Raw genomic sequence first — 26740 nt, forward strand, 5'->3', positions numbered from 1 at the left:
ATAACGAGCACATTTTTTTCAAGCTCGGGTAAGCTCGAGATCGGCTCGAGCTCGAGTTTTGGTTCTTAAGTACAAGCCGAGCAAGGCCAAGCTCGGGCTCGGCTCGGCTCGGCTCGTTAGCACCCTAGTTGCACTATATATGTCCCTTTTTTTAGCTATTACAAAAATCATATTTTCTAGCTTGTTTATTACGAGTAATATCATTAAAAATTACGGAGTACTTCGTAAAAATAATGGAAAGAGTACAAACCATAGCCATGAAGTCCAAAACCATGAACAATATCCCATTAGAGTTCATAAGACTAGAACATGAGCAACCAGGACTCACCACAGTCCATGGATCAATCCCACAAATCCCAACTATAGATCTCGACGACGTCGACGAAGAAAGGGTGGTGGAAATGATCTCTAATGCAAGCCAAGAATGGGGAATATCCCAAGTAGTAAACCATGGAATACCAAATGAAGTTATTACAAATTTGCAAAAGGTTGGAAAAGAGTTTTTTGAGCTTCCTCAAGAAGAAAAAGAGCTTCTTGCCCAGCCTTTAGATTCTAAGAGCATCCGCAAAGGTGAGATGCCTCATATTTTATCTTTCCTTTTCTTATACGTCCACCTCATTTTCCACTAACTTTTTCATTTACCCTCCCCATTTCATAACTACATCTTTGCAATAATGAGGTTCCCCAACAACATAAATTTACATATAAAATATGGGAACCTACCCAAAAGGCACACCAATTTGCCTTGCTTTTTCTTTTGGGAACCTCCTCTAAAAGTAGAGGAGCCCCAATATTTGGGGAGCTTAGTGCAATAATGAGGAGGCTCATTTGAAGAAAGAGAATGTAAATGGGGAGGTTAAATTCCACTTTTACGGATGCTCTAAGGGCAATGAAGGATATGGTATTAAGCTTGTAAAACAAGTTGCCAAAAAAGATTGGGTTGATCATTTGTTTCATAATGTTTGGCCACCTTCTATTGTTAATCATCAATTTTGGCCAAATAATCCTACAACTTACAGGTACTTAATTTTATGCACATTTAATTTAAAAACACCCTTTGTTTCGGTTATTTGTTTATTTTTGAGTTTGGCATAAAGACCAAGGGAGAAGTAGAAGATCGGCCAATTATTTGCTTGATGACAAGTAGGTCAAATTGAGTGTAAATGATTAAATTGTTCATAAAAAGTATTCCCAAAATAGAAAGGTGTCAGAAGATAATGTCTAGGTAAAACCGATAAGACAAACATTAATCATTGCAAAAAGTCACTTAAATTAAAACTATGTTAGAACACATTGGATTGATGATGCCAAGTCCCTTTGTTATTTGATTGTTTGCTCTTAGTTGAAATAATTAGTGAATAAAGCAATCAAATGGACTTTCAACAATGATTCAAGATGATCAAGCTAATCAAGGAAGTCAAGACAATGATATTTTCCAAGCCTTAGTCGACATATGTAAGAGTAAGTGTAACATTCTCATTTAAGTCAAGTAATGGCAAAACCATGCAACAAAGATCTGTTTGTCTTTGTGGTTTCGGTACTATCATACGGAGGAGGAATTTCGACCAAATGTTTTTAAGTGTCAAAACTTTGCAAACTTTAAACCTTAAACATTTGAAATTTCAAAAGCTTGAAAATAATCTGAAATTTTGGAGTCACAAGCCCACTTGTCTAAGCCTCTAGATTTGTGCAAACACCTTTTACTAAAATGGCAAAGAAGACTTGTCAAACTTCTAAAGTAAGAAAAGCTTTTTGCCATTTTGGTAAATTGTCACATGTTGAGTGTAGAAGCTTAAGTTTTCTGATTTCTTAAGCTCCAAGCCTACAAGTCTAACACTTACCATCACTCAAAGCTATCATTTTAATATTGGATTTAATTCTTCAAAGTGTACTTACCTAAGACTAAATCCACTATAAATAGAGTGCCTTAGTCACATTTATTTCTCAAGACTTCCAAAGCATTTATTGTAAAAACTTTGCAAATCATTTGTGCATTTAAAGCTTTGTTCTTCAAGTGTTTGCAAAACGTTTTTCTGATTTTAAGTCTTCAAAATTGTTTTCGAAAAAGTCAAAAACCTCCAAGTATCGGTTCATTTGTCTTTGTGACATGATGAGTTTGTTCCATGATTCTCGTGTTAGATCTTCATTGTAATCTCCATGTTCATTTAAGTGAACTCTTGAGATTCAAGATTCTGTAACACCTTGAGATAGAACCCATAAACTCTTGAAGCGGAGTAGCTTTAAGTTTGAGTGCAACCGGAGTAGGTTGGCGAGTTATTTTCATTGTAAGAGGTTTAGTAAGTTTGAGTAAATTTCTAAACAAGCAATAAAATAACGGTTGGACGTAGGCCTCGGAGTAGAGGCTGAACCAATTTTTAAAATGTCGTTTGTTTGTTCATTTACTTTTACGTTCTTCCACTTTGCTATTTCTCGCATGTACCTAATCAAGTTACGTGTCACAGTCACCTATCTTGTGACATAGAATCGCTCAGACTTTCTTGTGAACTTACATTCAATTAAGTTTCTCAAGTCTTGTACTTCTTTATTCTTAGCTTAAAGTAGTTAATTAACTAAGTTAAGGATAAAATTTTTAAAAGGTACACCTAATTCACCCCCTCCCCCTCTTAGGTGTTAATCGTTCTTAACTCTTCAAACTAATAAGATAATAATGTATCAGAAGATAAAGTGTAGGGCACAAAAATGGGACAAAGAATATACTTGATGAATTGAACTCGGATATACGACTTATACTTGGCTCAGACTTAGACAGATTAACTTAGACAGATTAACTATTATAACTGACGCGGGAAAGAAAAATAAAGAACGATAAAGAAAACAAAATATACAGATTTACGTGGTTCACTAACGGTGTGTTAGCTACCGTCCACAGGACAGAAGGGGAGAGAGTTTCGTTCTTTCTACCCTTGGTTAAAAAAAGAGGGAAAACACCTACATTCGATTTTTGGTTTATGCCTCTTCTTTATTACAACGCGATTTTATGTAATAATTTTTAGTTATGTAATTCAAAGAAAAGTATGTACGGAGTATTCCCTTTCCAGTGAATAGTTTACACTTATTTTATTTTATGAGTGGGAAATAAAGTAGGTGTAAATTATTGGCTAGGACAGAGGGAGTATAATTTAACGTAATAAGACCATACACAGGGAGGCCAATGAAGAGTATGCAAAGCACTTGGGAGTAATAGGAGATAAGCTTCTAAAGTACATGTCAAGGGGACTTGGTTTGGAGGACAATGAGATCAGAGAAACAAGTGGTGGAGATGAAATAGTGTACCTCCTTAAGATTAACTACTATCCACCTTGTCCTCGGCCTGATTTGGCTCTCGGGGTGGTGGCGCACACCGACATGAATGTTATCACCATTCTTGTTCCTAATGATGTTCCTGGCCTTCAAGTCTCTAGGGATGGCCTTTTGTATGATGTTAAGTACATTCCAAATGCACTTATCATCCATGTCGGCGACCAATTAGAGGTAATTAACTCTCTAATACGACTTTATTCACTACCCAAATACACGTATTTATATAAGTCAGTATTGTAGTATCGATCATCTATCTAAGGTATTTAAACACTCAAACTTTTATCAGTAAGTATAAATCCCATTTACGATAAAGATCCACATAACGGTCCTAAGTACGACCAATTGATTAGATATGACATGTGGTCTCAATTGGTACTAGTTTATATACAAAAATGTAATTAACCTTAAAAGCTACTAGTAGGGACCAAATTTACAGGTCAGAAGCACCAGTTCTTATGACGTTATCAACTAAGTTAGTTGATATCTGCTGATCCAGACTAATTATATTGAGATTCGTCATTGAACTTAGTCGAACATAATTTTTTTCACAAAGATTTTTGTTTATTCTTCACTGAAAGAATAAGAGGACTAATTTATTTTATTTGTTTAGATTATGAGCAATGGAAAATACAAGGCAGTGCTTCACAGGACAACAGTGAACAAAGATAAAACACGGATGTCATGACCCGTCTTCATCGAACCGCCACCGGAGCATGAAATAGGGCCTATTGAGAAGCTTATTACTGATGAAAATCCAGCCAAGTATAAGAAGAAGAAATATAGTGATCACAAATATTGCACGCTTAGCAAGTTTCCTCAGTGATGACAAATAAGAGTAATTGCTACCCCGTCACACACCTATGTTTGTCCCATTTTAATAAAATACTCTTGACATATATTAGAAAAATGGGGCGAAAATGTTCGGAGGGATTACTATTATTAAGGCATGGAGATAAGTTATCTATTAAGTGTTAAACTAAGAATTATTATTCTATGGATTATTTATCAAGGATTATTGCATGGGTACTCAAAACTTGTTTTTCTTAAGAGGATTATAAAAGGGTTCGGACTGAAACTCGTCATCATTTAACATTTTAACCAGTTACTTAAAACCCGGGAAAAATGTGTAACTGTTAATGTATTAGACAACTTATGTTAGAACAGTAAGTCTTCCTGCAAACCAGGGGCGTATCTACGGGGATACAGTAGATGCATCTGCATCCTCTATTCGTCAATGATAAAATTAAAATGAAAAGCAAAAAAATCAATAAGGTCCATGTAGTGTAGCAATAAGTTATGGGAAATTGTTGGTGTAAGTCGCATGTTCGACTCCTACATCAGTAATAAGCTTAAAACGGATATCTTCTTAAATGAGAATTTGTGAAGTTAGAAAGGACACTCCATACATACCTAATTCATTAGTCATTATGCTAAAACAATTGTACCAAAAACAAAAGCAATTGTACCAAAAACAAGCATACAGAAATGAAAAAAAAGGAGGGAGTACCTAATACAAATCCAAGAGAATGAGTAAATAAAAGTTTATCGTATATGTATATCAAATTATCAATAAAATGATTTTGACGCTTGAAGAATATAAAAGAGAACCCAAAAATAGTATCCTGATTTTTAACGGGTTTTAAAACTAACTAGTTTTATTTTAAACAAGGTTTTAATGACCACCCATGGAGCCACCGAGTTGGGTTTCAGGAGGAGGCGAGGGTAATATCGTAAATGAGAGAACGGCGCTTATGACTGCTGCCACGGCTCCCGCCACCAATGCCGGCAAATTGCCACCGCCAAATAATGAGTCCAATGGCCCACTTGTTACCGAAACAAACATCTGCAAAACCACATATTTTTACAAATTTATTTTCCACGTATATTGAATTTTTTTAATTTATAGAAAATACATAAAATTATATACGAGTACTCTTTTCATTTTAAGAGTTCACGGTGTTGACTTGACCATGATCAATATCTGATCATTATATTATATTAGTTATTTGAATATACAATTTCTTAAGACCTCATTTTATTATTTACGGATCGATATCAAGAGTAATTAAATAGGTCCCCGACTTATTTAAGGCTCCACCATAAGTAATTTGTGTTCACGAGTTTCAAGACTCACCTGAGGAAAAACAATTGCAAGGTTCAAAACTCCAAGTGACAAACCTGTAAAATAATTGGCAAAAAAAATATTATTTCCAGTTTCAATTCAAGATAAATAATTTATTGGATCGAAAATTCATTCCCGAGAGAATATGATACGTAGATTAGTTTATACCTTGTCCTGAACCCGAAGATGCTGAAAAGATTGATGCCAAGGCGAACGGAATACTGAAAGTGATCTATGACCAATGAAAAAAATAATGTCAAAATTGTTTGTTACAAATTGGCTGAATATATAAAAGATAAAATAATACTATTCTATTAATTTAATTTGTATTATATATAGTCAGAAATTTATAGTTTCTCCTACAAAACAACTTTTCAATTTTCACTAAACAAAAAAGCTTTTGTAAGCACAAATTCTAATTGAGTGTCGTGGATTATTACGAGACTCTCAAAAATATATATATTTATAAACGAGACAGAGATATACGATCTACTCTCTCGAAATCTTAATATTCAATCATTATCGAGAACTCAATTTAGCTATCTATCTATATATGATTAATTAATTGAATGTTTTCAAACTAAGATTCAACACTGATGGTCACTTAACTGACTGATAATATTATTTATTTTAATTTTAATTTGGTCATATAAAAAACGTAAAAAACGGCTGTTATTTGGACTACTTGGACCAAGTATAAGAAAACGTCCAATTATAAGAGACTTCTTTTTCATGCTAATTTGTTATGAACAAGTTGACTGGTTATTCATATTAATCATATCAAATTACACTTTAATGAGCTCATTATGTGGTGGATGAGACTCAAATATTTCTTTTTACATGCTAATTTGTTACTTGTTCGTGTTATTGGGCGTCACCGGGTGGCGCTGAGAATAGGTGTCACCGTGCCGGTGACGCCAACTCATTTTCCTTCTTATATATAGTGTACCTTTTGGTTTACAATTATATACGAGTATTGAATAGTTCACATATTTTTATGCAGAATATTTAATGTTATCGTATCATACTCATGAACAAATTTTTAGCAACTTATAACTAATATTCCCCTTTTACTTCGACTTCATATCTCCACCAAAAATATCAATTATTTTTTACCAAAATAAAACTAGTATCAATTATTTTTTTCCCAAATTTAAACTAACGTAATAAAAAATAATAATAATGATCACACCTATCCAAAAACCAACTAACCTCATAATCACTAAAAATCCAAAAAAAAAAAATGAAAAAATTATCAAAATGTTTTGTCAAAAAGGTCAAAATTAAATTTTAAACGATCAGAAATAATTAAATGAGGGTCATGGTCGGATGCGGACGGACCTAACATAAATTGTGTGATCGATGAACCAACATTTTTTTTATCCCGATCATTTATTACCTTTAATTAAAAATATACCACAGAAAAAATAAATAAATAAATAAGACATAAGCATAAATAAATTAAATAAAATTCGAATAATAAAATTACCGCAAGAGGGATTCCAAGAACACCAAAGATAGCCAAAGCACCAGCTTTAATAGACGACGATGGTGGCGGTGGGCCAGCGACACCAGCCAAATGGTGAGTGGCTCGGAAATGCTCAGCAGATTTAGTAACCCAAATCATCATTAATAAACCAATGGCTAGTATAATATTAACAATACCCCATAATCGCTTAGCACCCCCGAGTATACGTGCTAGCCCTTCAATACCAAGTGACATAACACCTAATACAACAGCTTGTATCATAAGCCCTAATGAACCCGCGTGTACACCCATTTCATACGCTTTTGCTTTTGCTGCATCATTGCCTGGATTACCTCCGTACACTTCTTTACCCATCCAATCGGTATCGAAAAGAAGAAACGGAAACCACGCGACCCAATTTAGACACGTCACCAGGAGTAAAATCCACATTGGACGTTGTAAGTCCTTTAGTGCGCCGAATAACTCGCTAAAGAATGGGAGTCGTCCGGCGCACCCACCTTGGGAGGCTTTTAACCTAGCCTCCTCTATCTCGACTTCGTCAAGCGAGAATTGACGTTCTTTTACGAGAACCATAGCGATAACGGTTAAAATTAGTAACATTGTTATGGAGATAAAAAAACATGATTTTAAATTCGCACAAGAAATATCACACGCTGCGGTTCGCGTAAACGGAAATACTTTGTATAAGTTTCGGTAGGCTCCAGCAGCGTATCCTAGGACATTTCCTACTGCCATGAAAAAAGAAAATAATGAGTTGGCGGTACGGGTCTTAGACTGAGACCCGGCCGCCAAGTCAGCAAGCATAGCTCTACATGGGCCCTGCAAAGTATTATTAGCGACATCCAAAATCCAAAACCCGATAATAAAAATCGCTATGGCTCTAGGTTTTGCCATGTTACCTTCAGGGTCGCCGGTCGCATGTCCAATGTCAGCCGCGTACCCAATAAGGAACACGGCGACAGCGACCAAAGCGGCCCCGGTGACAATAAAAGGACGTCGACGGCCGAACCGGGACGTGCAACGGTCACTATAGTAACCCACTGTTGGTTGGACTAACATACCAGAGATGGGCCCACATAGCCACATGTAGGATGACCATTTATGAGGAATGCCTAGGAGTTGAATGTATGGAGTTAGTAAAGACAATTGTAATGCCCATCCGAATTGAACACCGGCCGCTATTGAAGCTACGATACCTAGCTTCAATAGCGAACTTGGTTCAGTCTCGGCTAGAGTCGGGTTCGGGTTCTTCTCTATATGAAGAGAAGAATCCATAGGATTTTTTGTGTCGCCATTTTTCATATCTTTTGTCATAGTTTTTTTTTTTTTTTAGTATTTTGAAAGGGAAAATTGTGAGTGTGTTTGATGTGAAAAATTGTGTTTGGTGAGGAGGATTATATACGGAGGAGTTAATTAGAGTGAAAAATAGTCAAATATCTTTTCCTACAAGAAAATATTAATTTGGAATTTTTTTTAAAGCTCGACAGGATAACGATGACCCGTGATAAATATTCAGAATTATGTGATAATCCATTGTTTTGATCGTTAATGCATTATTAATGACTTTTAATTACTTTTAATTAAATACTCCATGATTCATGAAATTAAGGAAATGAAAGTTAATTAGGGAGAGAAATAGTCAAATGTATGTCTTTTCCTACAAGAAAATAAAAATTTGGAAATTTTAGAGTAAAGTGTTCAAATTCTATGGATTTGATTGAGTTTACTGATTTTATGTTTGATTTACTTTCTGCTTTTGTTTTTTTAATTTAATTTTTTTTTAAAATTCGTCAAGATAACGACGACCCGTGATAAATATTCCGATTTACGTGATAATTGATGTTTTTGATCGTTAATGAAATGATTTTGTCTGAATTATCCATCCCGGATAATTAATAAATAATTTAGACGAAAGGAGATCGAGTGAAATAATTTTATCTGAATATCCTTCCCGGATAACTTAAACTATTAACTATTTCTAAAACCCTATAATAATACGCCACGCTATTGCTAAATTCCGACACGAGGATGAAAAAATGTTCATCCATCTTTTACTGCTTAAGGTAAAACGTGAAATAAAATTATTACGAGCCTATGTTTGGTAAGTTGGATTATTCTCTATCAAAAATCTACGTTACAAAGACATGAAGAATAATGGAAAATGTATTTTATCCCTTTTTCTATGGCCTTTTATTCTCTTATCCATTAATTTTGCTACTTAATTGAGAGAAAAGGGTGGCAGTTTCCGTTTAACTAGTTTTATGCCCGTGCACAAAATGCACGGGTTACCTTTTCTATTATGTTATTCAATATTTGTTTGCTGATCCTTTTATACTTAGGTGTAATATTAATTTTTAGTATTTGAACGATACATCGTATAACTATGCAACATATAATTTTCATGTTTTCAAATTGTACATATAGACATGAATAATTGTTCAATTGCTATACTAAGTAATTAGGTATTCAATCCTTCCAAAAAAAAAGTAAATAGATATTCAAGAGTTTTGTTACAATGAATATATATTGAACAAATACTCGCGATTTCTTTCTAATAAGATTTCTTGTTGCTTATTCAATAATGAACTTAATTTATAAATATATACATAGTATAATATCACGTTAGTGTTGTATGGTTAACCTTTCTATAATTATAAGATCCTGGTCAACAGAATGAAACCTTTCTTGAAGCATTTGGTTGGCCAGGAGCAAGCTGCTTTTGTCCATGGGAGATACATTCATGAAAATATTATGGTGTCACAGGCCTTGATCAAATGATATAGTAATAAAAACTGTTCACCTAGGAGTTTGATTAAGGTGGACATCAAGAAAGTCTTTGACTCTGTCCAGTGGACCTTCATAAGGAGCATGCTTCTTTGCCTCAATTTTCCTGAGCAGTTTACTAATTGGATTATGGGATGTATTAGCACTACCTGGTTTACTCTGAGGATTAACGGGAGCAATGCAAGATTTTTTCAAGGACAGGCTGGACTTAGACAGGGGGATCCACTTTCTCCATATCTTTTTGTGCTTGGTATGGAAATCCTATCTAGAAGCCTCAGGAACTTGTGTAACAAGCCTCAGGTGTCCTTTCATCCTAAGTGTGCTAGGTTGTCTCTTACTCATCTCATATTTGCTGATGACCTCATGGTTTTTGTTCGTGGTGATATCCCTTCTGCCATGGCTGTTGCACTCACCTTGGAAGCATTTGGTAAAGTGTCTGGAGCTAATGCTGATAAGACTAATATCTACTTTGGTGGGGTGACAGCTGCTGTTAAGAAGGAATAATGGCTCAGACTGGATACATAGAGGGTTCTTTGCCATTTAAGTACCTGGGTTTACCCTTGCATGATGGTAAGCTCAGTCCTGGTATGTATGATGAGCTTTTGTGCAAAGTGAAAGATGCTATACACCACTGGACTACAAAACTCCTTTCCTATGCTGGTAGGCTTCAACTTTTGAACTCTATTTTCTTTGGGCTAGAGAACTACTGGACTTCCATCATGCTCTTGCCTAAGACTATCCTAAAAATCTTAAATCAATGTTGTCGAGACTATTTATGGAATGTCCAGGATACTTCTCATAAGCTCTATATGAAAAGTTGGTCTTCTTGCTGTTGCCCTTGTGATGAGGGAGGGTTTAATATCAAGGAGATTCTTTCCTGGAATAAAGCTAACGTGGGGAAGTGGCTTTGGAGAATGACTGAGAATGCTGACTCTGTTTGGGTTCAATGGAATACACAATACCATGTTAAGGATGATAACATCTGGACCACTATTTCCAAACCTCGCCATTCTGAAAGCTGGAAGGGGCTCTTACATGTAAGAGATCTTCTAGTTCAAACTGCTGGGGATATTGTTGAGGCTCAAGCTTTGCTTCATAGCTGTGCTCAAGGTGATACTTATCAGGTGGCAAAAATGTATGACATTTTGAGAATGAGGTATCCTCGGGTCAAATGGAGTAGGGTTATTTGGAACTCTACTGCTATTCCTAAACATAGCTTCATTAGCTCGCTTGCTGCACAGTTCAAGCTCCCTACTGTGGACTCCCTTGGTACTCGAGGGATTCACTTAGTCAACTGATGTATCCTATGCAAGAATGCTAATGAGACTCATAGACACTTATTCTTTAAATGCTCGTACTCTGCCAGCATTTGGAAGGGTTTGATGAATTGGATAAAGACTCCAGGGCGTACTGCCAACTTGTGGCAGAAACTTAGGTGGAGTACTCAGAGAAAGACTCAGAAACATTGGAAAATGAGGATTTTCCGTTGTTGCCTGACTGCTGTTGTCTACTCCATTTGGTTGGAAAGAAACTCCAGAATTTTTCGAGATAAGGAAATGGTTGTTGGTGTCTTGCTAAGACATATTCAATATGTTGTCAGTGTTAGGATGTTGTATAAGTATGAGATCCATAGTGATGATATCTTGGGAAGTCTAAATTATGCTAGTTAGAGGTCACTCTTTGTAAGATACTATTCCTTCTTTGTTCCCCAAGTGGATGAATATATGGAGGATGTGCCTTTCTTGCAAAAAAAAAAAACCTTTCTATAATTATGTTTATAAAGATTAAATTAACTAAAGTAAAGGTTCAATTAAATATCGCATAAACGGTCTAACACGTAACTAAATTAGTCCAAATACCAATGTTGCATTATCTAGACCTGTCAAACGGGTCGGGCGGGCCGGGTCGGGTCGGGTTAGAGTCAGAATACGGGTCAAGAAATAATTTCTAACGCCCTTTTTAAGGATTTTTTTGTTCAAAAAAATATTTTTTTTTTAAAAAATGTAAAACATATTTAAAATCAATATTTAATCATATTCAATGTTTACATTAATTATAATGAGTCATTAACATAATTATTAAAATAAAGCTTTTAATAATTATTTTATTATTAAATATTATAAAAGTTATATAAAATTAAATTTTTAATTATGTTTGTATTTTTAAGTAATAAAGAAATAATTTTTTTAACTATATTTTCAAATATAATATATAAATATTTATATTTTAATAAAATTCTTGATTTACCTTTTTGATCAACGGGTCGACCCGTTCGGATCGGGTCTCAACCTTAAAATAACGGGTCATTTCGGGTTCGGGTCAAATGGGTCGTCGGGTCGAAATTTTCGGGTCTTGACCCTGAAAAAATGGGCCGCGTCGAGTTTACAGATAAGGTCAAAATTTGACAGTCTAGCATCATCCCAAATACCAACCAAATCAAACAAAAATATCACAAATCAGCCCGAGCCTAGTAAAACACGTGATGCTTATACTTATTAAGAGAACCTATATATCACTTAGGTCGGTTTAATCATTTATGAGTTATATTATATATTCCCAATCATCCTATTGGACCTAATACATCATTTGAGCCTCTCAACTAATCTTCCGCCACTTCCCTTTCTCTCTCCCTCATCTAATCTACTCTTCCCTCATCAAATCTACTCCTCCCTCGTCTTATTAATTCTATTAAAATTTTCAAAATCCAACTCAGTTTTTTATAGTAGATTGTTTTACAGTAACTTCGTGTCACTAATAAATTTCACGGTCTTCCTATCCGTCCGCCTGGCTTTAGAGGTATATAGGGATACCATAAAATTTAATAGCATTTATTCTTAGTTTTTTAATTTTTACCATGAATTAAAATTTAATATTCATTCCTTTTTTTTAATCAAATGATATTTTCGTTTTTTTGTTTGTATAGTACTGTTACTCTCATCGATTTTAGTTTTAATTGATGATATGATCATTATTTTCCCGCACAAATAGTTTTTAAAATTTTTTTCACATCGTTTGTTTCCATGATTTTTTTGGGCTTTTCTCTTTTCTCATTTACTTTTATATTTTTGGTATTTAGGCTATAGTTTAAAATTATTTTTAATGTTTTGTTTACAGTAAAAGTTTAGAAAGAGGAGTTCCCGTATTTTTAGAATTTAAATTTAGAAATGTGATAATTTGTTCATTTTTGTAATTTATAAATTTATAATATTTGTAATTATTTTAAGAGTTCCTACTTTTGAATTGTGTAAATTAGGAATCAAAATAATTGGCTGAAATCAAAGAGAGTAATTAAATCAGATAGTGGGCGTGGGGTACATCAGCAAGCAAAAAAAAAAATTAGATCCCTGAAAATAAGGAGCCAATAGCATTTCTCTAAATGCTCCAGCTTTTATAGAAAGAGGATGTAACCTAAAATCATGCATTATTTTTAAATGGGAATAAAATTAAGGAAAGACAAAAGAGTATATACTTGTATAAGATAAACATTATTGTATACTTGTATAAGATAATTTTACATACATAATATTGTTAACTTTTTTCAAATGGAAAAAAGATTATCCTAATTTTTTATAAGAGATACCATGTATGATGTATTAATGTATGTTTTTAAACTCGCGTAGGCCATTCATTTTGTTCGAATATTGAATTGAACTGTGGACTTAGGCAGGGACGAATCTAGGTTCAATTCACAACAATAATCCCAAATGAACGACCTTCTCATATCACTCCATATTACATTTTAATTTAGAATAATCTTATTAATCTTTTGTACGTAAGCAATAAAAGGGAAACTTGATTTCTACGTATTATAGATATTTTCTCGACCCAATTTTTATCATAGATTTTATGACATGGCTCATTCAAAAGTTGTTTTCTCTTGAGAGCGTAATAAGGATTCGGTTTCAAATTTGTCACCATTAAATCGGTTATTTAAACCCTTGAAGAAAATGTGCAAATGATGGTATATTAGACACTTCCTTAACTCGTAAAAGACGTCTACATGGTCAGTACAAAAATTAAATATTGACGAAAACTAGCAAGATCATTTACTAAACTAATGAACTAATCCTATACTTTGCCGTTATTTAATGATTTATAGCACAGGAAAAATAATTGTAGAAAAATTAGTTAAAAAAAAGGCGGGAAGCTTTCTCTATATATCAGAGCCAGGTTTCGATCCTGGGACCTGTGGGTTATGGGCCCACCACGCTTCCGCTGCGCCACTCTGATTTGGTGATTAATTTCGATGGTTTATTTATTTATCTTCTTATGTAAAAGTCGAATATATTAAATGCGCATAGTCGGGCACATCATATTTGTTTTCTTTTTTTTGTTGATAATTCACTCGGAGACTACAACCGTCATAAGTACCTCATTTCAATACTCACCATCAACAATATTACTCCAATGCCTCAATGGATCCCGCAAATTTCGAAGCCTCATTTCGGTACTCGGGTCAAGAAATTCCGCCTAGTTATTTCAGTAGCGCTGCTAGAGATGCTTTCATTTAGCTAATTCCTTTGAATATGTCGACTTTAGTTTTGTGACAGAAAATGGAAACCAAGCGGCTCAACGTATGCCTCGTTTCCCTGTTAACTCTACAAATGTGTCTGTCCGTGACTTCGTGTGTGCAGGCAAGAAGGCATTGCGGATATTATATCTTCCAATTTTAGGTTCTTAACATAACAAAAGGTCCACTTTTTACATAACAAGCACCTGTTTTTCTCCTCATAGGATAACCAATAATTACACTTCACATAATCGTTTGCCCGCGTCTCGGCCAAATATACATAAAAGATACAAAATTACCTAAGCTAGCTTTTACGACACATTATTTGAAGAATCGCAGCAACATTGTCAGCAAAACGAGCTCAGGCCAACTCCTCATCAGCAGTATCAAGGGAGACACATATGTGCCTAATCGCCACCTTCAATAAACAAGATTATTAAGACGGCACTGATACACCAGAAACTCCAGTTTAACGGAACTCAATCTACACTGAGAAATTCCCAGGAGCTTTCATCACAATCGGTTTGCACCACTATGATTAGTTGCTACAGTGAACCAACCAAGGGCAAGGGAGAAGATTTAATCAAAATGATCACTATTTAGAGATAACGAAATCGCAGCATATCCAGAAGACCAGAACTGGCAAACGAAACATTCCAATCGGGTTATCACATGTTCGAGTCATTTCCAGTGAGGTGCTCTTGGATCATTTCAGGTACGAGTCAATTTGGGTTTGGACAGTTTTTGGCAGTTTTTGCAGGTTCATCTTGTCATTTTCCGGTCGTTCTAGGTCATGGCTATTAATTTTAGTAGGCTTGGTTACGGTCAGATTGTCTGGTCTAATTGTATCCCTTGGTCCACACAGGGACGGAGTATATCAAGGTTCCCAGACCGAATGAGATTCCAATCGTCATGGATGCATATGCATATGCTCTCCAGGGATGACTGCTCTTTCTCAGTGCATTAAACTCTGCCATTAAAGTTGAGACGGTGCTCAAACAGCCCATTAGACCGAACTGGATGCCTGTGGCAACTGTTTCACAGTCCTTCGTATTAACCTGCAACAAACACAGATGTCAACAATAATCCAATCAACCAGACGAGTAGCTCACATATCACAAATTTACACGAGTTATGCTAGGTTTTAACTTTCCTTTCGCAATTGTGCTACCGATAGCTTCAGCAGTACTTCCATCACACGTTGGGCTAATTAACAAAATTGGTTGGTCGAGCAATGACGGTTCTCAACACTTAAACAGTTGGTCAGGGGTTCGATTTTCTCACTTGTGAACGAAACTGAAGTGAAAAGAGGTGTAAAGGTCGTCTACCCATTAATTTATTCTATACACAAGGAAACTGCCCCAGCCATTGCCAGGGATATCCATGATCAGTACCAAAAAAAAAAAAAGCATTGAGCAAAAGATAACAAAACTCTACTGGACAGACGGTCTTCAAGAAGAGTTCTTTTCAAGCAAGAAAACATTCAATCAAGGATCTATAGCGCGTGTATATACACAAGAAGTCCGTATTAGTGATCCTATGACTCTATGAGGAACAGCAAATGAGATGGATTGACGAGAGGATAGCTTCCTGATAATATTTAGCAAGCCAGCTGAGTCAAGAACCCGATATTACTCTAACAGCTAAGTAAAACAATGCTAAACCTTACCGCTTTCTTGAGAGTAGCTAGCGCTGCCATCACGCAAGCTGCAGACACATTGGCAATCAGAGTCCCGAATGGGACCCACTTCCATAAACCTGATGTTCCCACTCCTCGTCCATTTAATCGAGCAAGCCACCACCTCATCCAAACCCCTAATGGGCCAACAAAACAGGCCAACCAAAGTTGCGCTCCACTGCCACCATCTCTGAATTTTTCCTTCTCCAAAATCCCGCTTGTTGTCCACAAGCCAGCCCACATCAGCACCAACACCAAGAGAACTACAAGGTTACACTTAAACCTGTTTACTCTCCACTTCTTGAAACCCCAACGTTTTCCAATCCTCCTTAGAAGCCACCTAAATCCTTCAGCAGTCTCAATACCAAGGCTAATGGAACCAGCGGCGAGAATCAACCCTGAAAGTAATCACAGGTGAACTAAAATTCATAAAAATAACAAACTTCCATCACATTTAAATATTCTTTAGCAAGACTGCCAAAATAACAAAAATAATTGAACTAATAACTGGTACCTAAGAAAAAGCCAAGCACAGCAGAAACCCAATGACCATGAACACTAAGGTCGAGCATCTTCTGATTCCATCCGCTGAAAGTGGTGAGACTCCCCAGATAACCAGTTGAAAGTCCAATTGCAAGTTGATCTGAGAAACGAGCTATGTTGCTCTTGAATACAACCCCTAGCCATCCCATTAAGAAAGAACCAACCTACAAAGATGGCCAAACCAAAAGTACGAGCTAAATCACGTGTGTAAGCCTGTACTCATCTAAAATCAAATGACTATGCGGCCGCCGGCCATATGAGGAGGTTAACGTTACCATATTTGATGGAAGATCGAGATACAAAATGCTACTGTCACTAGTCACACCTGCAACACTGGGGCCAAACAATTTCTGTAGTAGATACCTGGTAAGGACCTGCAATTACCAAACCGCAAGTCAAGTTACATATTCCAGTGATTCCACGAAAGCTAGGTCACCACAATCCAATGTTCAACATCAAGAGTGATAAACATAAGAGAGTGAATATAAGATATAAATACATCACGGATTATTAAAGCCAGAAAACGGTGTTGAAAAATTACCCCAAGAATCCCAAAAACAGCTAGATGTATGAGGTAGGAAATGTATTCAAATGACGGTGGCAGCTCTTTCTTCTCCTTCTCCTTCTCCTCCTGTTATTTATAAGCAACAATCCTCTTAAGCGTCTGTTAACATGTCATTCATGTGGTTATCCTAGTTGTTTTGTACGGATACTTTCTTACCAGTTCCATAAGTGGGTCGGCATCTTTGGAAATTGTATTCACTACATCAGAGCTAAATGGTGTCACTTGAGAGACTGTAATAGGAAACACAACCTCTTCATTAGCGTATACTCGGCCGCTTCCCCTCTTACTTCCTCTTCTGCTAAGTGCTCTATCCCCACTATCACCGGCTTGCGAAACAATTTCATTTTCCTCGTCCTCATCCAGCTGAGGGTGAAAAGAACCCGTTAGAAATCTTCTCCTAGAAGAGCCATTGCTGCCTGTTTGTTCTACTGAAGTGTTTATCCTTATTTGACCAGGAACTTCTACATGATCTGTAGAGACTGGAATGCTGAAGGTTACATGATCACTGTTGACGGACGAGTCATTCGCATCAGAAGGTGCACTTTTCTGAACAGAGTCAGCGGTTGCCATTTTATTTCACTGGAAGAAAGACAAAGTTCAACAAATCAGATCGATATTCTAGCACATGAAGTACACCTTATTGAAAGTATACAAAGAACAAGGTTTTACGATTACTGTGTAAAGACTGCAAGATATTTAAGGCTAAAATTTTGATTTATCAAAAAAAACTGTAATATTTATTTATATAGGCAAGGAATTGATGTGGTAAACGCAATTTCCTTCAAGGGTCATCTGTTAAATACCATATTGTGATTTATACAAAAAGAAAAGACTCTATACATCCAATTCCTCATTACCCTACCATAGGCCGCATAACTACAACTTCCGGGTTAGCTAGTGAGATGCCTAAACACAAGGCTACCTGCCAAGTCTCATAATATGTACAGTTCTTTAATACTTCGCCTTCATACAAAATTTTAAAACCTATCCCAAAATGGCAAACCGTCATATAAGTTTTGTATGTGTAGGTTCTACAAGAAATACATCGGAAAAACAACAAAGGAAAGATGCAATCACACAATCAAGTTGTTGAACATAAAATTTAATAACTCTACGACATAGAAACCATTTAAGCAGCACAACAACAAAACAACGACAGCATCTCTGACCCAAAAATGGTTTGTGGTCAGTTAACAAGAAACGCAACTGTGAAATTAATCGAGATACAAACATATAGATATAATCATTTGGCCGTCAAATTTATTAAATTCAAAGGCAGAATTCAAACAAATGCTAACCATCTTAAAAATTAGCTGATATACAATCAATCATACACCAACAAATTATCATGTTGAACACTTAGACAGGCATAATACAGTATTACAGTGCTTGTGCACCTCATTTATTACTAACACTAAATGAACTATAGCATGTATTGTAAGGCCGCTATTCGAAGTACAACCATCTTACTCCGTATATATTGTCATACACAAATTGTCGAATAAAACCATCTTACAACATAAGACGACTTTTGAATGGTCACACTTAAACATATATTTAAACTATTAACAAATGACAACCATAAAAACGATCTTGCACAATAATTACAATACCAATTAACAAATGAATACGAGGTTGCAATAAATTCAACACCTAACTTCAATTATCACACTGTAGCAGTCTAATATAGAAGAAAGTAAACAATACGTTGTTGAATTGATTTTGTATTCTCCACTAACAACATATCAAAAGCCAAATCAAACACAAACAAAAATTCACTTTGCCTTTAAAAGTGTAGCAAAAAGTAACCTCCAAATTTGGACGATTCCACTGAAGATCAAAGCGTAGCAAAAAGTAACCTGCAAAATAAAATTAAAAAAATCGATTAAATTGAACTTTATAAGGTAGAGAAAGAAAGCATTACTAAAAAAACACGAAGTTTATTGTGAGATCGTCTCACATTAAGATAACTTGAGACGTAATATAAGACGAAATCATGTGAAATGAAATCAAATAAATTACTCATCCATCCGGATTATTTGTTTACTTTTGATTAAAATATCACTCAAACAAATGATCGGGATAAATGGAGTACATATTATGTGAGAAGTCTCATTGTAAGGTTATCACCGTCTCATATAAGAAAGTCATGTGATAACGTAATATAATTAAAACAATAAAAACAAATTGAAAAGAGAGAGAAAAATATGAAATTGAAAGACTACCTAAAGTAGCTTATTGTGAGACCGTCTCATATAAGAAAAATCCGAAATTCGTTGATGTATGTAAGATCGACGAAGATGTTTGAAGATTGTAAATTAATCGGAAATACTAGGGTTTCGTGAATGTGGATGAAATAATATGAGGATCAGGTGAGAGTTGAATTGGAAGGGTGAAAAACAGAGGTAAAAAAAAGGCGGGAAAAGTAGTTACCGTGGCGGGAAGTTAGATAGGGATGGTTGTTTAGGCAAGAAGCTTCAATGGCGGAGCCGCGGACTGACAAACGAAAGGGAGACGGAGAGATAAGTTGTACTCCCTCCAATTTATTTTCAAGCGGACTCAGAAACAGTACTTTGACCGTAAATTAAGCTGAACAAATTCTTATTTCTGACGGACATAGACCCTATCAAACTTCTTGCCTAAAACTTAGATTAAAATTTTTCAGAAATTTTCCAGCTTTGACTTTATATAAAACACAATTCTAAGGAACTAGCAGAACAATAATCTTGTCTAGACAGACTTAGCTCATTTTAATCTAAAAATGGTACGTCTTTTTTTTTTTTTTTTTTTTTTCTCGTGGCTAAGGATTTATTATTGATTTGGTACGAAGGAATCAAGGAAATTGTGGTCATACGAGCAATGGGTCCCATTACTACATCAAGTCAACCCATGTGTTACTTCAGTGTTTAGGTTCAACGAATGCTAACGTTGTAGGCTGTTTTTTTTGTGGAAATTCGTAAATCAGGTTAACGAATGTGGTGTTTGGTATTTCACATTTGTCGATTGTCGATCAATGAACGTGGATGATTTTTTTTTTTTTTTTTCACAATAATAAAGCGATTCATTTATATATATATATTTTTTTTTACAGCAACAAATAGCATAACTTACATAAGAGCTCCCTGAGTAAGATTATGAGTTATCATATTCACTCTCCTAGAACAGAAACTAAGAGAGCAACAATGAAAATGAGACGCAATAGACTTAATTTCATGGATAATGCAGTTGATAGATGCAATCTGCTTCTCCGCTCCCGCAACCTGCAAAACCAAGTTAAGAAAATTCGTAACAAGTCTAACATGAAGGTACCTCTCCTCCAAGGCCCATTTGAGTGCCATGATAGTGCGTGTCCTTCCGCGTGCATGCGAAGAAGAAAACGAAAACGAAATGCGTGAGCGATTCCCAAGATCCCATTACCATCCAATAAACACCACCCCATGTCAGCACTTCTATCATCCCTCCAAGCAGCATTACATTTGACAGTACAAACATTTCCGCACCCTGGTCCACCAACAATCCAATAGGGGAAGGAGTTTCTAATCCTCTTAGCTAACCCAAAACCAGGGGAGGAGTCCAACAATGACGCTCGAAGGAGGGTCCCATTACTACTTTTATACCGAGTTACGAATATATGAATAGTACATTTAGATTAAATAGTTGCTAAGTTGTGGGCAATTCTAACCTCATTGCAGTTATAAAAGCGAAAACAACACTTATTAAACGTGTGACTATACTCTTTAATTTAGTCTATTATAATGCAAATATACACCGGAATATTAGCTTCCTGATTAAGAGTTTCAACAAGTTGTTGAGAAGGTATGAGAAAGATAGTTTCTGAATGGTTGCGTTGTAAAGCCCATTGCACAGTCATGAGTAATGATGCTGATAACGAATGAATTATTGAAGACCACTTTGTTGTTCTTCCATACATTTCTTGAGTGTCCTCAGAAAACCAAGCATTTTCCGAAATTCCATATTTCTTACCTCAAATTGCTACAACTTGTATTTGATAACCATCATTATTGGTGTGCTGAACTCGAATTCCGCTATGTGGTAATTGTTTATTAATCCTTTTATCGTCAAATAAAAGTAGTTGTTGATGTGCAAGCTCCTTACTTTGAGGTCGTATGAAAGTGTTTCTCGGTTTTGCGTCGATGGCGGATTGTACGATGGTTATAATGGGTTTAAGAGAGGCGGTGAGAAGGTTGTGGTTGGGGAGTGGGGTGAGGTTAGATGTAAGACCATAGCCCAAATATAGATCGGGAGTGGTTATACCCGGTAGGTCTAGGTTGTATACTTGACACACAAACAACAAAATTTATTTTTAGCGCATTTTGACAATAGTAATGCATCCCGAAAACTTATTAGGTTCTCACTTTCATAAGACTTCTCCCCGTAAGCTTTTTAACTGTGGAGTTTTTTTTTTTTTTTTGCACGGGGCATTATAAACGAAAGTGCACTTTATGAAATGAATAATACTTTCACTCTTTTTAAGCATTAATCATTGAGTTTCACCAATGAATCTCTTTTATTCCCTTAAGATCTGATTAAACTAACATGTGGTATTACACTGGACGTCGGAAGTTCGGCGATTTACTATTCGGGATAACGTAAAGGTGGTCGATTATTGAGTGGTTGGATAGTGGTAGTAGTATCCGATATGTGTTAGTTTAGATGTGATATAAATGAAACAAAGGTAATAATGTTAATGATTTTTTAGTGTTGTCGACTTGTTGGTAGGGATGTCAAAAAGCCAATAAGAGTTCAAACTCGAGCGATCTTGAAATCAGCTCTAAATGCTAAGCTTGAGCTCAGTTCAGGTCCGGGCTCTTTGAGCAGTTAGAGTTCGATTTGGAAAAAAACCGTGCTTTAAACCCCAATTCTAAATAACCTAAAGTAGTTTTTTTTTTTTAAAAAGAAATAACCATAATTAGCTAAATTTAACCATCACGTCTAGTTTAAAGATTTGCATTTTCATACCAATTCAGCCCATCTTTCATTTTAATTAAGCACATAATAATTACAACAACTCTCCTATAGGACCATCCTATAACATAGGACTGACCCAATAAGAGAATAGCCTACACTTAATAGTTAATTATATTTACATTTTAATTTTATTTTGATAACTCAATATCTTAGGATGAACTCGAAAATATTTAAAAGTGCAAGTTATCAAAATATAATATTAGGTTATTAAAATAAAATATTTTTATACAAATATATTAATTATTTTAGTTGGACCTTCTGTAAATGGGTTAGTCTTATTCATAAAATGGTAATGCAACCAGCACACTAACCAACGACCGACTTACAAAAAGAGTATTAAGGTCCAACCCGGTTTAATTCAACCCAAGTATACGATCGAATATGATCTCCGACCCGAGCCACCAATAAACACCCCTAGGCCCTAGACAACACGGCCAAGTTTAGTGAAATTGAACAAGTGGCACGGGTGACGGGTCTAATTAAAAAGCTTGACTCCTACGCGACGAATAACGATCCTCAATTGTTAGAAGAGAGAAAAATCAATCGAAACACAAAAAAATGGCGAACGAAGGAGGTGGAAAGGTATCCTTCAAGATCACCCTAACTTCCGACCCTAAACTTCCTTTCAAAGTGTATGTTCTCTTTCTCTCTTATCTTTTCCGTCTTCGCATATTTTGAAAAACGTATACAATCGATTAAAATTGACTATTTATTGTGATTCTGACGTGGCTGGATTAAATAATTAAAAAAAATTAGGTTTAGTGTGCCGGAAGCAGCGCCGTTCACCGCCGTGCTGAAATTCGCCGCCGAAGAATTCAAGGTTCCTCCTCAAACTAGTGCTATCATCACCAACGGTAATTTCTCGACTTTTTAGTTTAATTTGACGGTCTTACACAAGTATATTGTAAAACGGATCATGATCATGATCTTCTTGTGCATTGGATTTGTCTTATGTGAATTTGTGTAAAACCGCTTTACAAGAGACTAATTGTTAGGTTAATTCTTTTGTTATTGAGGAAATGTTTAGAAAACGATGAATTAATCAGGCTTTAGAATGTACTCCATCCGTCTCAATCATTTGTTTACCTTTAATTAAAATACTCCTCGCAAAGAATGTATGAGCAAAAAGTAAACAAATGATTGAGACGGAGAGAGTAATACTTTTGCTGATGAGGATTGTTCTATGCTTGAAAAGATCTTTTTTTTTGTCGAAACTGATTTCAGTAGGAGGTTTGAGGTTATGTTTAGGAAATGTCGGACTTTTTAAAACAGAATTAGAGTTCTATAAATGTGTAGAATCAAATCAATTAATTCTTAAATTCGATACTATTGCTATTAAGGATTGTTATAGATTTTTGTCACAATTTTTGCTGAATTGTTTTTTTTTTTTTTACTTGGTTTACTTTTAAGGCATTCCGGATCCTTAATTCTATTTCGGTTTTCAAAATCGTTTTAATCTTTTCTCTCGATTTAAATTTTTAGTTTTTATAAAAGAAATCCGGAATTCGATTTTAAAACCTCTTAAGTTTACCTTGACTTTCCATTACATTTTCGCTCTCCCTTTTGTTTTTCATTTTCCCTTTTCTATTCGCATTTTGAGGTGTGCGTTCACCCATGGACGGTTCTAAAGGATGATTCATGTCAGCCGACCCCAAATCATTTTGGGATTAAGGCTCTGATGTCGTTGTTTTTTTTTTTTTTTTTTTTTTTTTTTTTTTTTTTTTTTTTATTATGTTGAGAATTGTAAATTGATTGTTTGATCATGAAATATGAAGATCTGATCTTTATTTGTTTGTATGTATGAATAGCATTGACTATTTTGATGGAATGATGAAGTTTCGTTGAAATATTTCTTTTCACACGGATTTTAATGTTCTACAACCTTGATTGTTGTCTGTTTGCCAAAGTAGTCCCAAGATTTCTGGTTACGAATTGAGAATTCTACGGACAGAATGAGATAGTCGGTAGTAGTTTTAGGGTGATTGGATGAGGGGTCATTCTGTTTAATGCAGCTAAATGTTATACTTGATCTGAGAAGCTTAATCAAGCTATTTGCTATATACCTTTACAGTGTTTTTTTTTTTTTTTTTTTTTTTTTCCCCTTAATGTCTTGACAAAGTTAGGTTGCTTAATGCTTACATCCTTCCCCTTACCTCCCCAATCCCCATATGCAGGAACCTGGTAATATTGTTCTTATGAGTTGACAGACTATATATTGTCATTCTTTATCGGAAACCATAAACTCATAATAGTATACAGTATACATCTTTATGATTTATTGGCTTTAGATTCTTTTTGGGTCGGGGAAGGGGGTTATGTCCGTACTTTAAAATTTGTTTAATTTGTTTCTTTAATCTTATGGACACAGATGGTGTTGGAATCAATCCACAGCAAAGCGCCGGTAAGAGTCGCCTGTTTATCTATACTCACTTCCTATAGAATCATCTCTCTTTAATCAGTTTACTTTCTAGAATATTTTTTTCTTCGGCTTTCTAAATGGCATTGGAATTATTGCAGGCAACGTTTTTCTTAAGCATGGCTCGGAGCTGCGTTTGATTCCTCGTGATCGAGTTGGCGCTTTGCAGGCCTCATTTTAGATGTTCCACCATACAGAAATAGGTGATGCTCTTAATGCATGTATTTTTCATGGTGTATGTTAACTTGGAGCATTTCTACCCTCAACTTGTTGTTCCTATCTGTTATACTATGTTAAAAAGACCTAGAGAGCGTGATAGTTATCAATAAAAAGTGAAATCTTACGGATGGATACATTTTGCTTTATTTATCATTTTCGAAAGGCAGACAATTTTGCGTGTGGTGAATCATCTTTATTTCTCAACACAAAGGAGCTTAGAAGATCTTAATGACCAAAGTGCACTGTTATTTCACTGATTATAAATGTCTGCTACACGGATTCGATTCTGTGCTAAATCGCTGCTAGTGTGACGGACACATGCACTACACGAATGCTCTTTTTATGGAATCATGTGAATTTATGCTCTCGTGTTTTTCTAGACTAAGTGAGAGCTTGCTGCTCCATAATTGACTACTAGAACATCTTGTTCAACACGGACATATCACTCTTAAACTAAAATGAGTCAAATGGATAGATGGGACAAAAGCAAAATGCCTAGGGAGTAGGGACTAACAAAAAGTTTGTCTCATCTATTTAAATGGGGTACTATTTGACTCGTTTTAGGCTTAAGACAAATCTGCCTGAATACAAACTGAAGGACTTGTTAATAGACCCACTGTCCAACATGCTTATTGGTACGACAGTAAGTGCTATAGATTATCAGACGTCACCCAATGATATTAAAACTCAGTACCACCTTTACGTGTATAAATGTAAAATACCATCTGGGTATTAGACTATTAGTGAATCAGCTCCAGTGGAGATCAAAAGCTTGGACCGTAATTTGAATGTATATCTGCGAGATGATTCGTAGGTCGATCTAATTTGCCTAAATGTGTAGGTTAAGAGCAGTGGTGGAGCGAGGGGGGCTAGCAGGGGCGGTCGCCCCCGCCGGCGTTAGAAAATTTCAAAATTTTTAGTTAAAATTTTCGAATTTTTTCGAGGCCCCCTTATAATATTACCCTTTCGCCCCTGCTGACATAAAATCATGGCTCCGCCACTGGGTTAAGACTAGGAAATAGCATTTCTGTGTTTTGTTTTTTCTGTCTGATTGTATTTAGACTAGATGGATTTCAATTATAAGGGATACAAAGTGACATCTAAAGCCAACATTTAGACTAAACAATAAGTAGTAGGTTATGACTTCATTAAACTTTACATTCGGTGATGTCGTCTGTGGCCCTTTATTTGTTTCGAACCCGACAAGTTTTGCATTTGCATAATAAATGCCTTATATTGTTTCACATAGTGTATTTACTTTTATGATGTAGAGCTTATAAAAGTACTCGTTTTAAGAAGGGACAAAATTTGTTAACCGTTGTGACTTGGGTTGAACCCAGTACTTTTAATTTCGTCTGGCCTTGGTGCTTCGCCGTTGTTGTGGATTGGGTCGGAGCCACCAAGAGTCAATCTATTTGTACCTCTTGATGCACCGTTGTTGTGGATTGGGTCAGAGCCACCAGGAGTCGATCTATTTGGATGATCATTGTGGATTAGATTAGAAGTACTAGGAAGAATTAATCCATTTGAGAGTTGTTCATTGTGAATTGGAATAGAAGTACTCTGAGGAATTGACTCATTTGGGACGAGTTTAACATTATCTTGTCCAACATTATGGATCGAATTGGATGTACTAGGAGGAATTGACCCACTTGGGGCGAGTTTACGAACATCTGAAAGAAATTTGATGTATTCATGAATGTATGCAGATGTATAATCAATCGAGAACAAATTTTGTTTTTGTTTGTGACGGAGCAAGATTTAAGTTGGACAAATAAATTGAAGTATTGATGGAGATGTTTGAAAAATTGTTATCTATATATACTTATAGGGTTTTTTGTCAAATACAACCTTTAAAAAACTTTTTTTTCCAAACACCACCTTTAAAAAAAAAGTTTGTCAAACACAACCTTTAATAATTTTTTTTTTGTCAAACATAACTTTTTGGCCGGATTTTGACAACTTCCTGACCGCTTGCAATGGGATGACTTTCTGTCTATATTTGAGATAGCAAACGAGGTCGGTTTGAGGTGTTCTTGGACTCGTTGGAAAGGTGAGAGTACACGCTTTCCAAGCGTTGTCAACACGGTGGGCAAAGGTGGCC

The 26740-nt window shown here is 35.5% G+C and overlaps 3 protein-coding genes, 1 non-coding gene and 1 pseudogene across 5 annotated transcripts; 2 read left to right on the plus strand and 3 right to left on the minus strand.

Moving 5' to 3' along the window:
* The first annotated feature begins 230 nt into the window (after positions 1-230).
* On the plus strand, positions 231-4144 carry LOC141604859 (flavonol synthase/flavanone 3-hydroxylase-like; annotated as a pseudogene).
* Positions 4145-4801: 657 nt separating this feature from the next.
* On the minus strand, positions 4802-8363 carry LOC141607045 (sucrose transport protein-like). Its single transcript, XM_074426420.1, has 4 exons — positions 6933-8363; positions 5612-5675; positions 5456-5499; positions 4802-5164 (listed from the first exon to the last, which is right to left on the minus strand). Exons 1-4 carry the CDS (start codon positions 8244-8246, stop codon positions 4994-4996), a joined length of 1593 nt encoding a protein of 530 aa, XP_074282521.1. The 5' UTR covers positions 8247-8363; the 3' UTR covers positions 4802-4993.
* A 5511-nt stretch (positions 8364-13874) lies between these two features.
* Positions 13875-13946, minus strand: TRNAM-CAU (transfer RNA methionine (anticodon CAU)). The gene has a single exon. It is a non-coding gene; the product is annotated as a tRNA-Met (tRNA).
* Positions 13947-14374: 428 nt separating this feature from the next.
* Positions 14375-19605, minus strand: LOC141604853 (fluoride export protein 1-like). 2 transcript variants are annotated; one of them, XM_074423396.1, is made up of 8 exons: positions 19446-19605; positions 18822-18871; positions 17169-17591; positions 16989-17078; positions 16723-16821; positions 16419-16611; positions 15896-16302; positions 14375-15284 (listed from the first exon to the last, which is right to left on the minus strand). In XM_074423396.1, the coding sequence occupies exons 3-8, from the start codon at positions 17580-17582 to the stop codon at positions 15066-15068; spliced, it is 1422 nt and encodes a 473-aa protein (XP_074279497.1). In that variant the 5' UTR covers positions 17583-17591; positions 18822-18871; positions 19446-19605; the 3' UTR covers positions 14375-15065. The 2 variants fall into 2 exon arrangements, with proteins under 2 accessions (XP_074279497.1, XP_074279498.1); XM_074423397.1 differs by lacking the exon at positions 19446-19605 and adding an exon at positions 19238-19259.
* Positions 19606-22445: 2840 nt separating this feature from the next.
* Positions 22446-24770, plus strand: LOC141604854 (ubiquitin-fold modifier 1). The gene is made up of 4 exons (XM_074423398.1): positions 22446-22633; positions 22758-22855; positions 24370-24402; positions 24519-24770. The coding sequence occupies exons 1-4, from the start codon at positions 22560-22562 to the stop codon at positions 24596-24598; spliced, it is 285 nt and encodes a 94-aa protein (XP_074279499.1). The 5' UTR covers positions 22446-22559; the 3' UTR covers positions 24599-24770.
* Positions 24771-26740: the final 1970 nt, after the last annotated feature.

This window comes from Silene latifolia, chromosome 10 (genome assembly GCF_048544455.1).
Source record: "Silene latifolia isolate original U9 population chromosome 10, ASM4854445v1, whole genome shotgun sequence".
In the NCBI taxonomy this organism is placed as follows: domain Eukaryota; kingdom Viridiplantae; phylum Streptophyta; class Magnoliopsida; order Caryophyllales; family Caryophyllaceae; genus Silene; species Silene latifolia.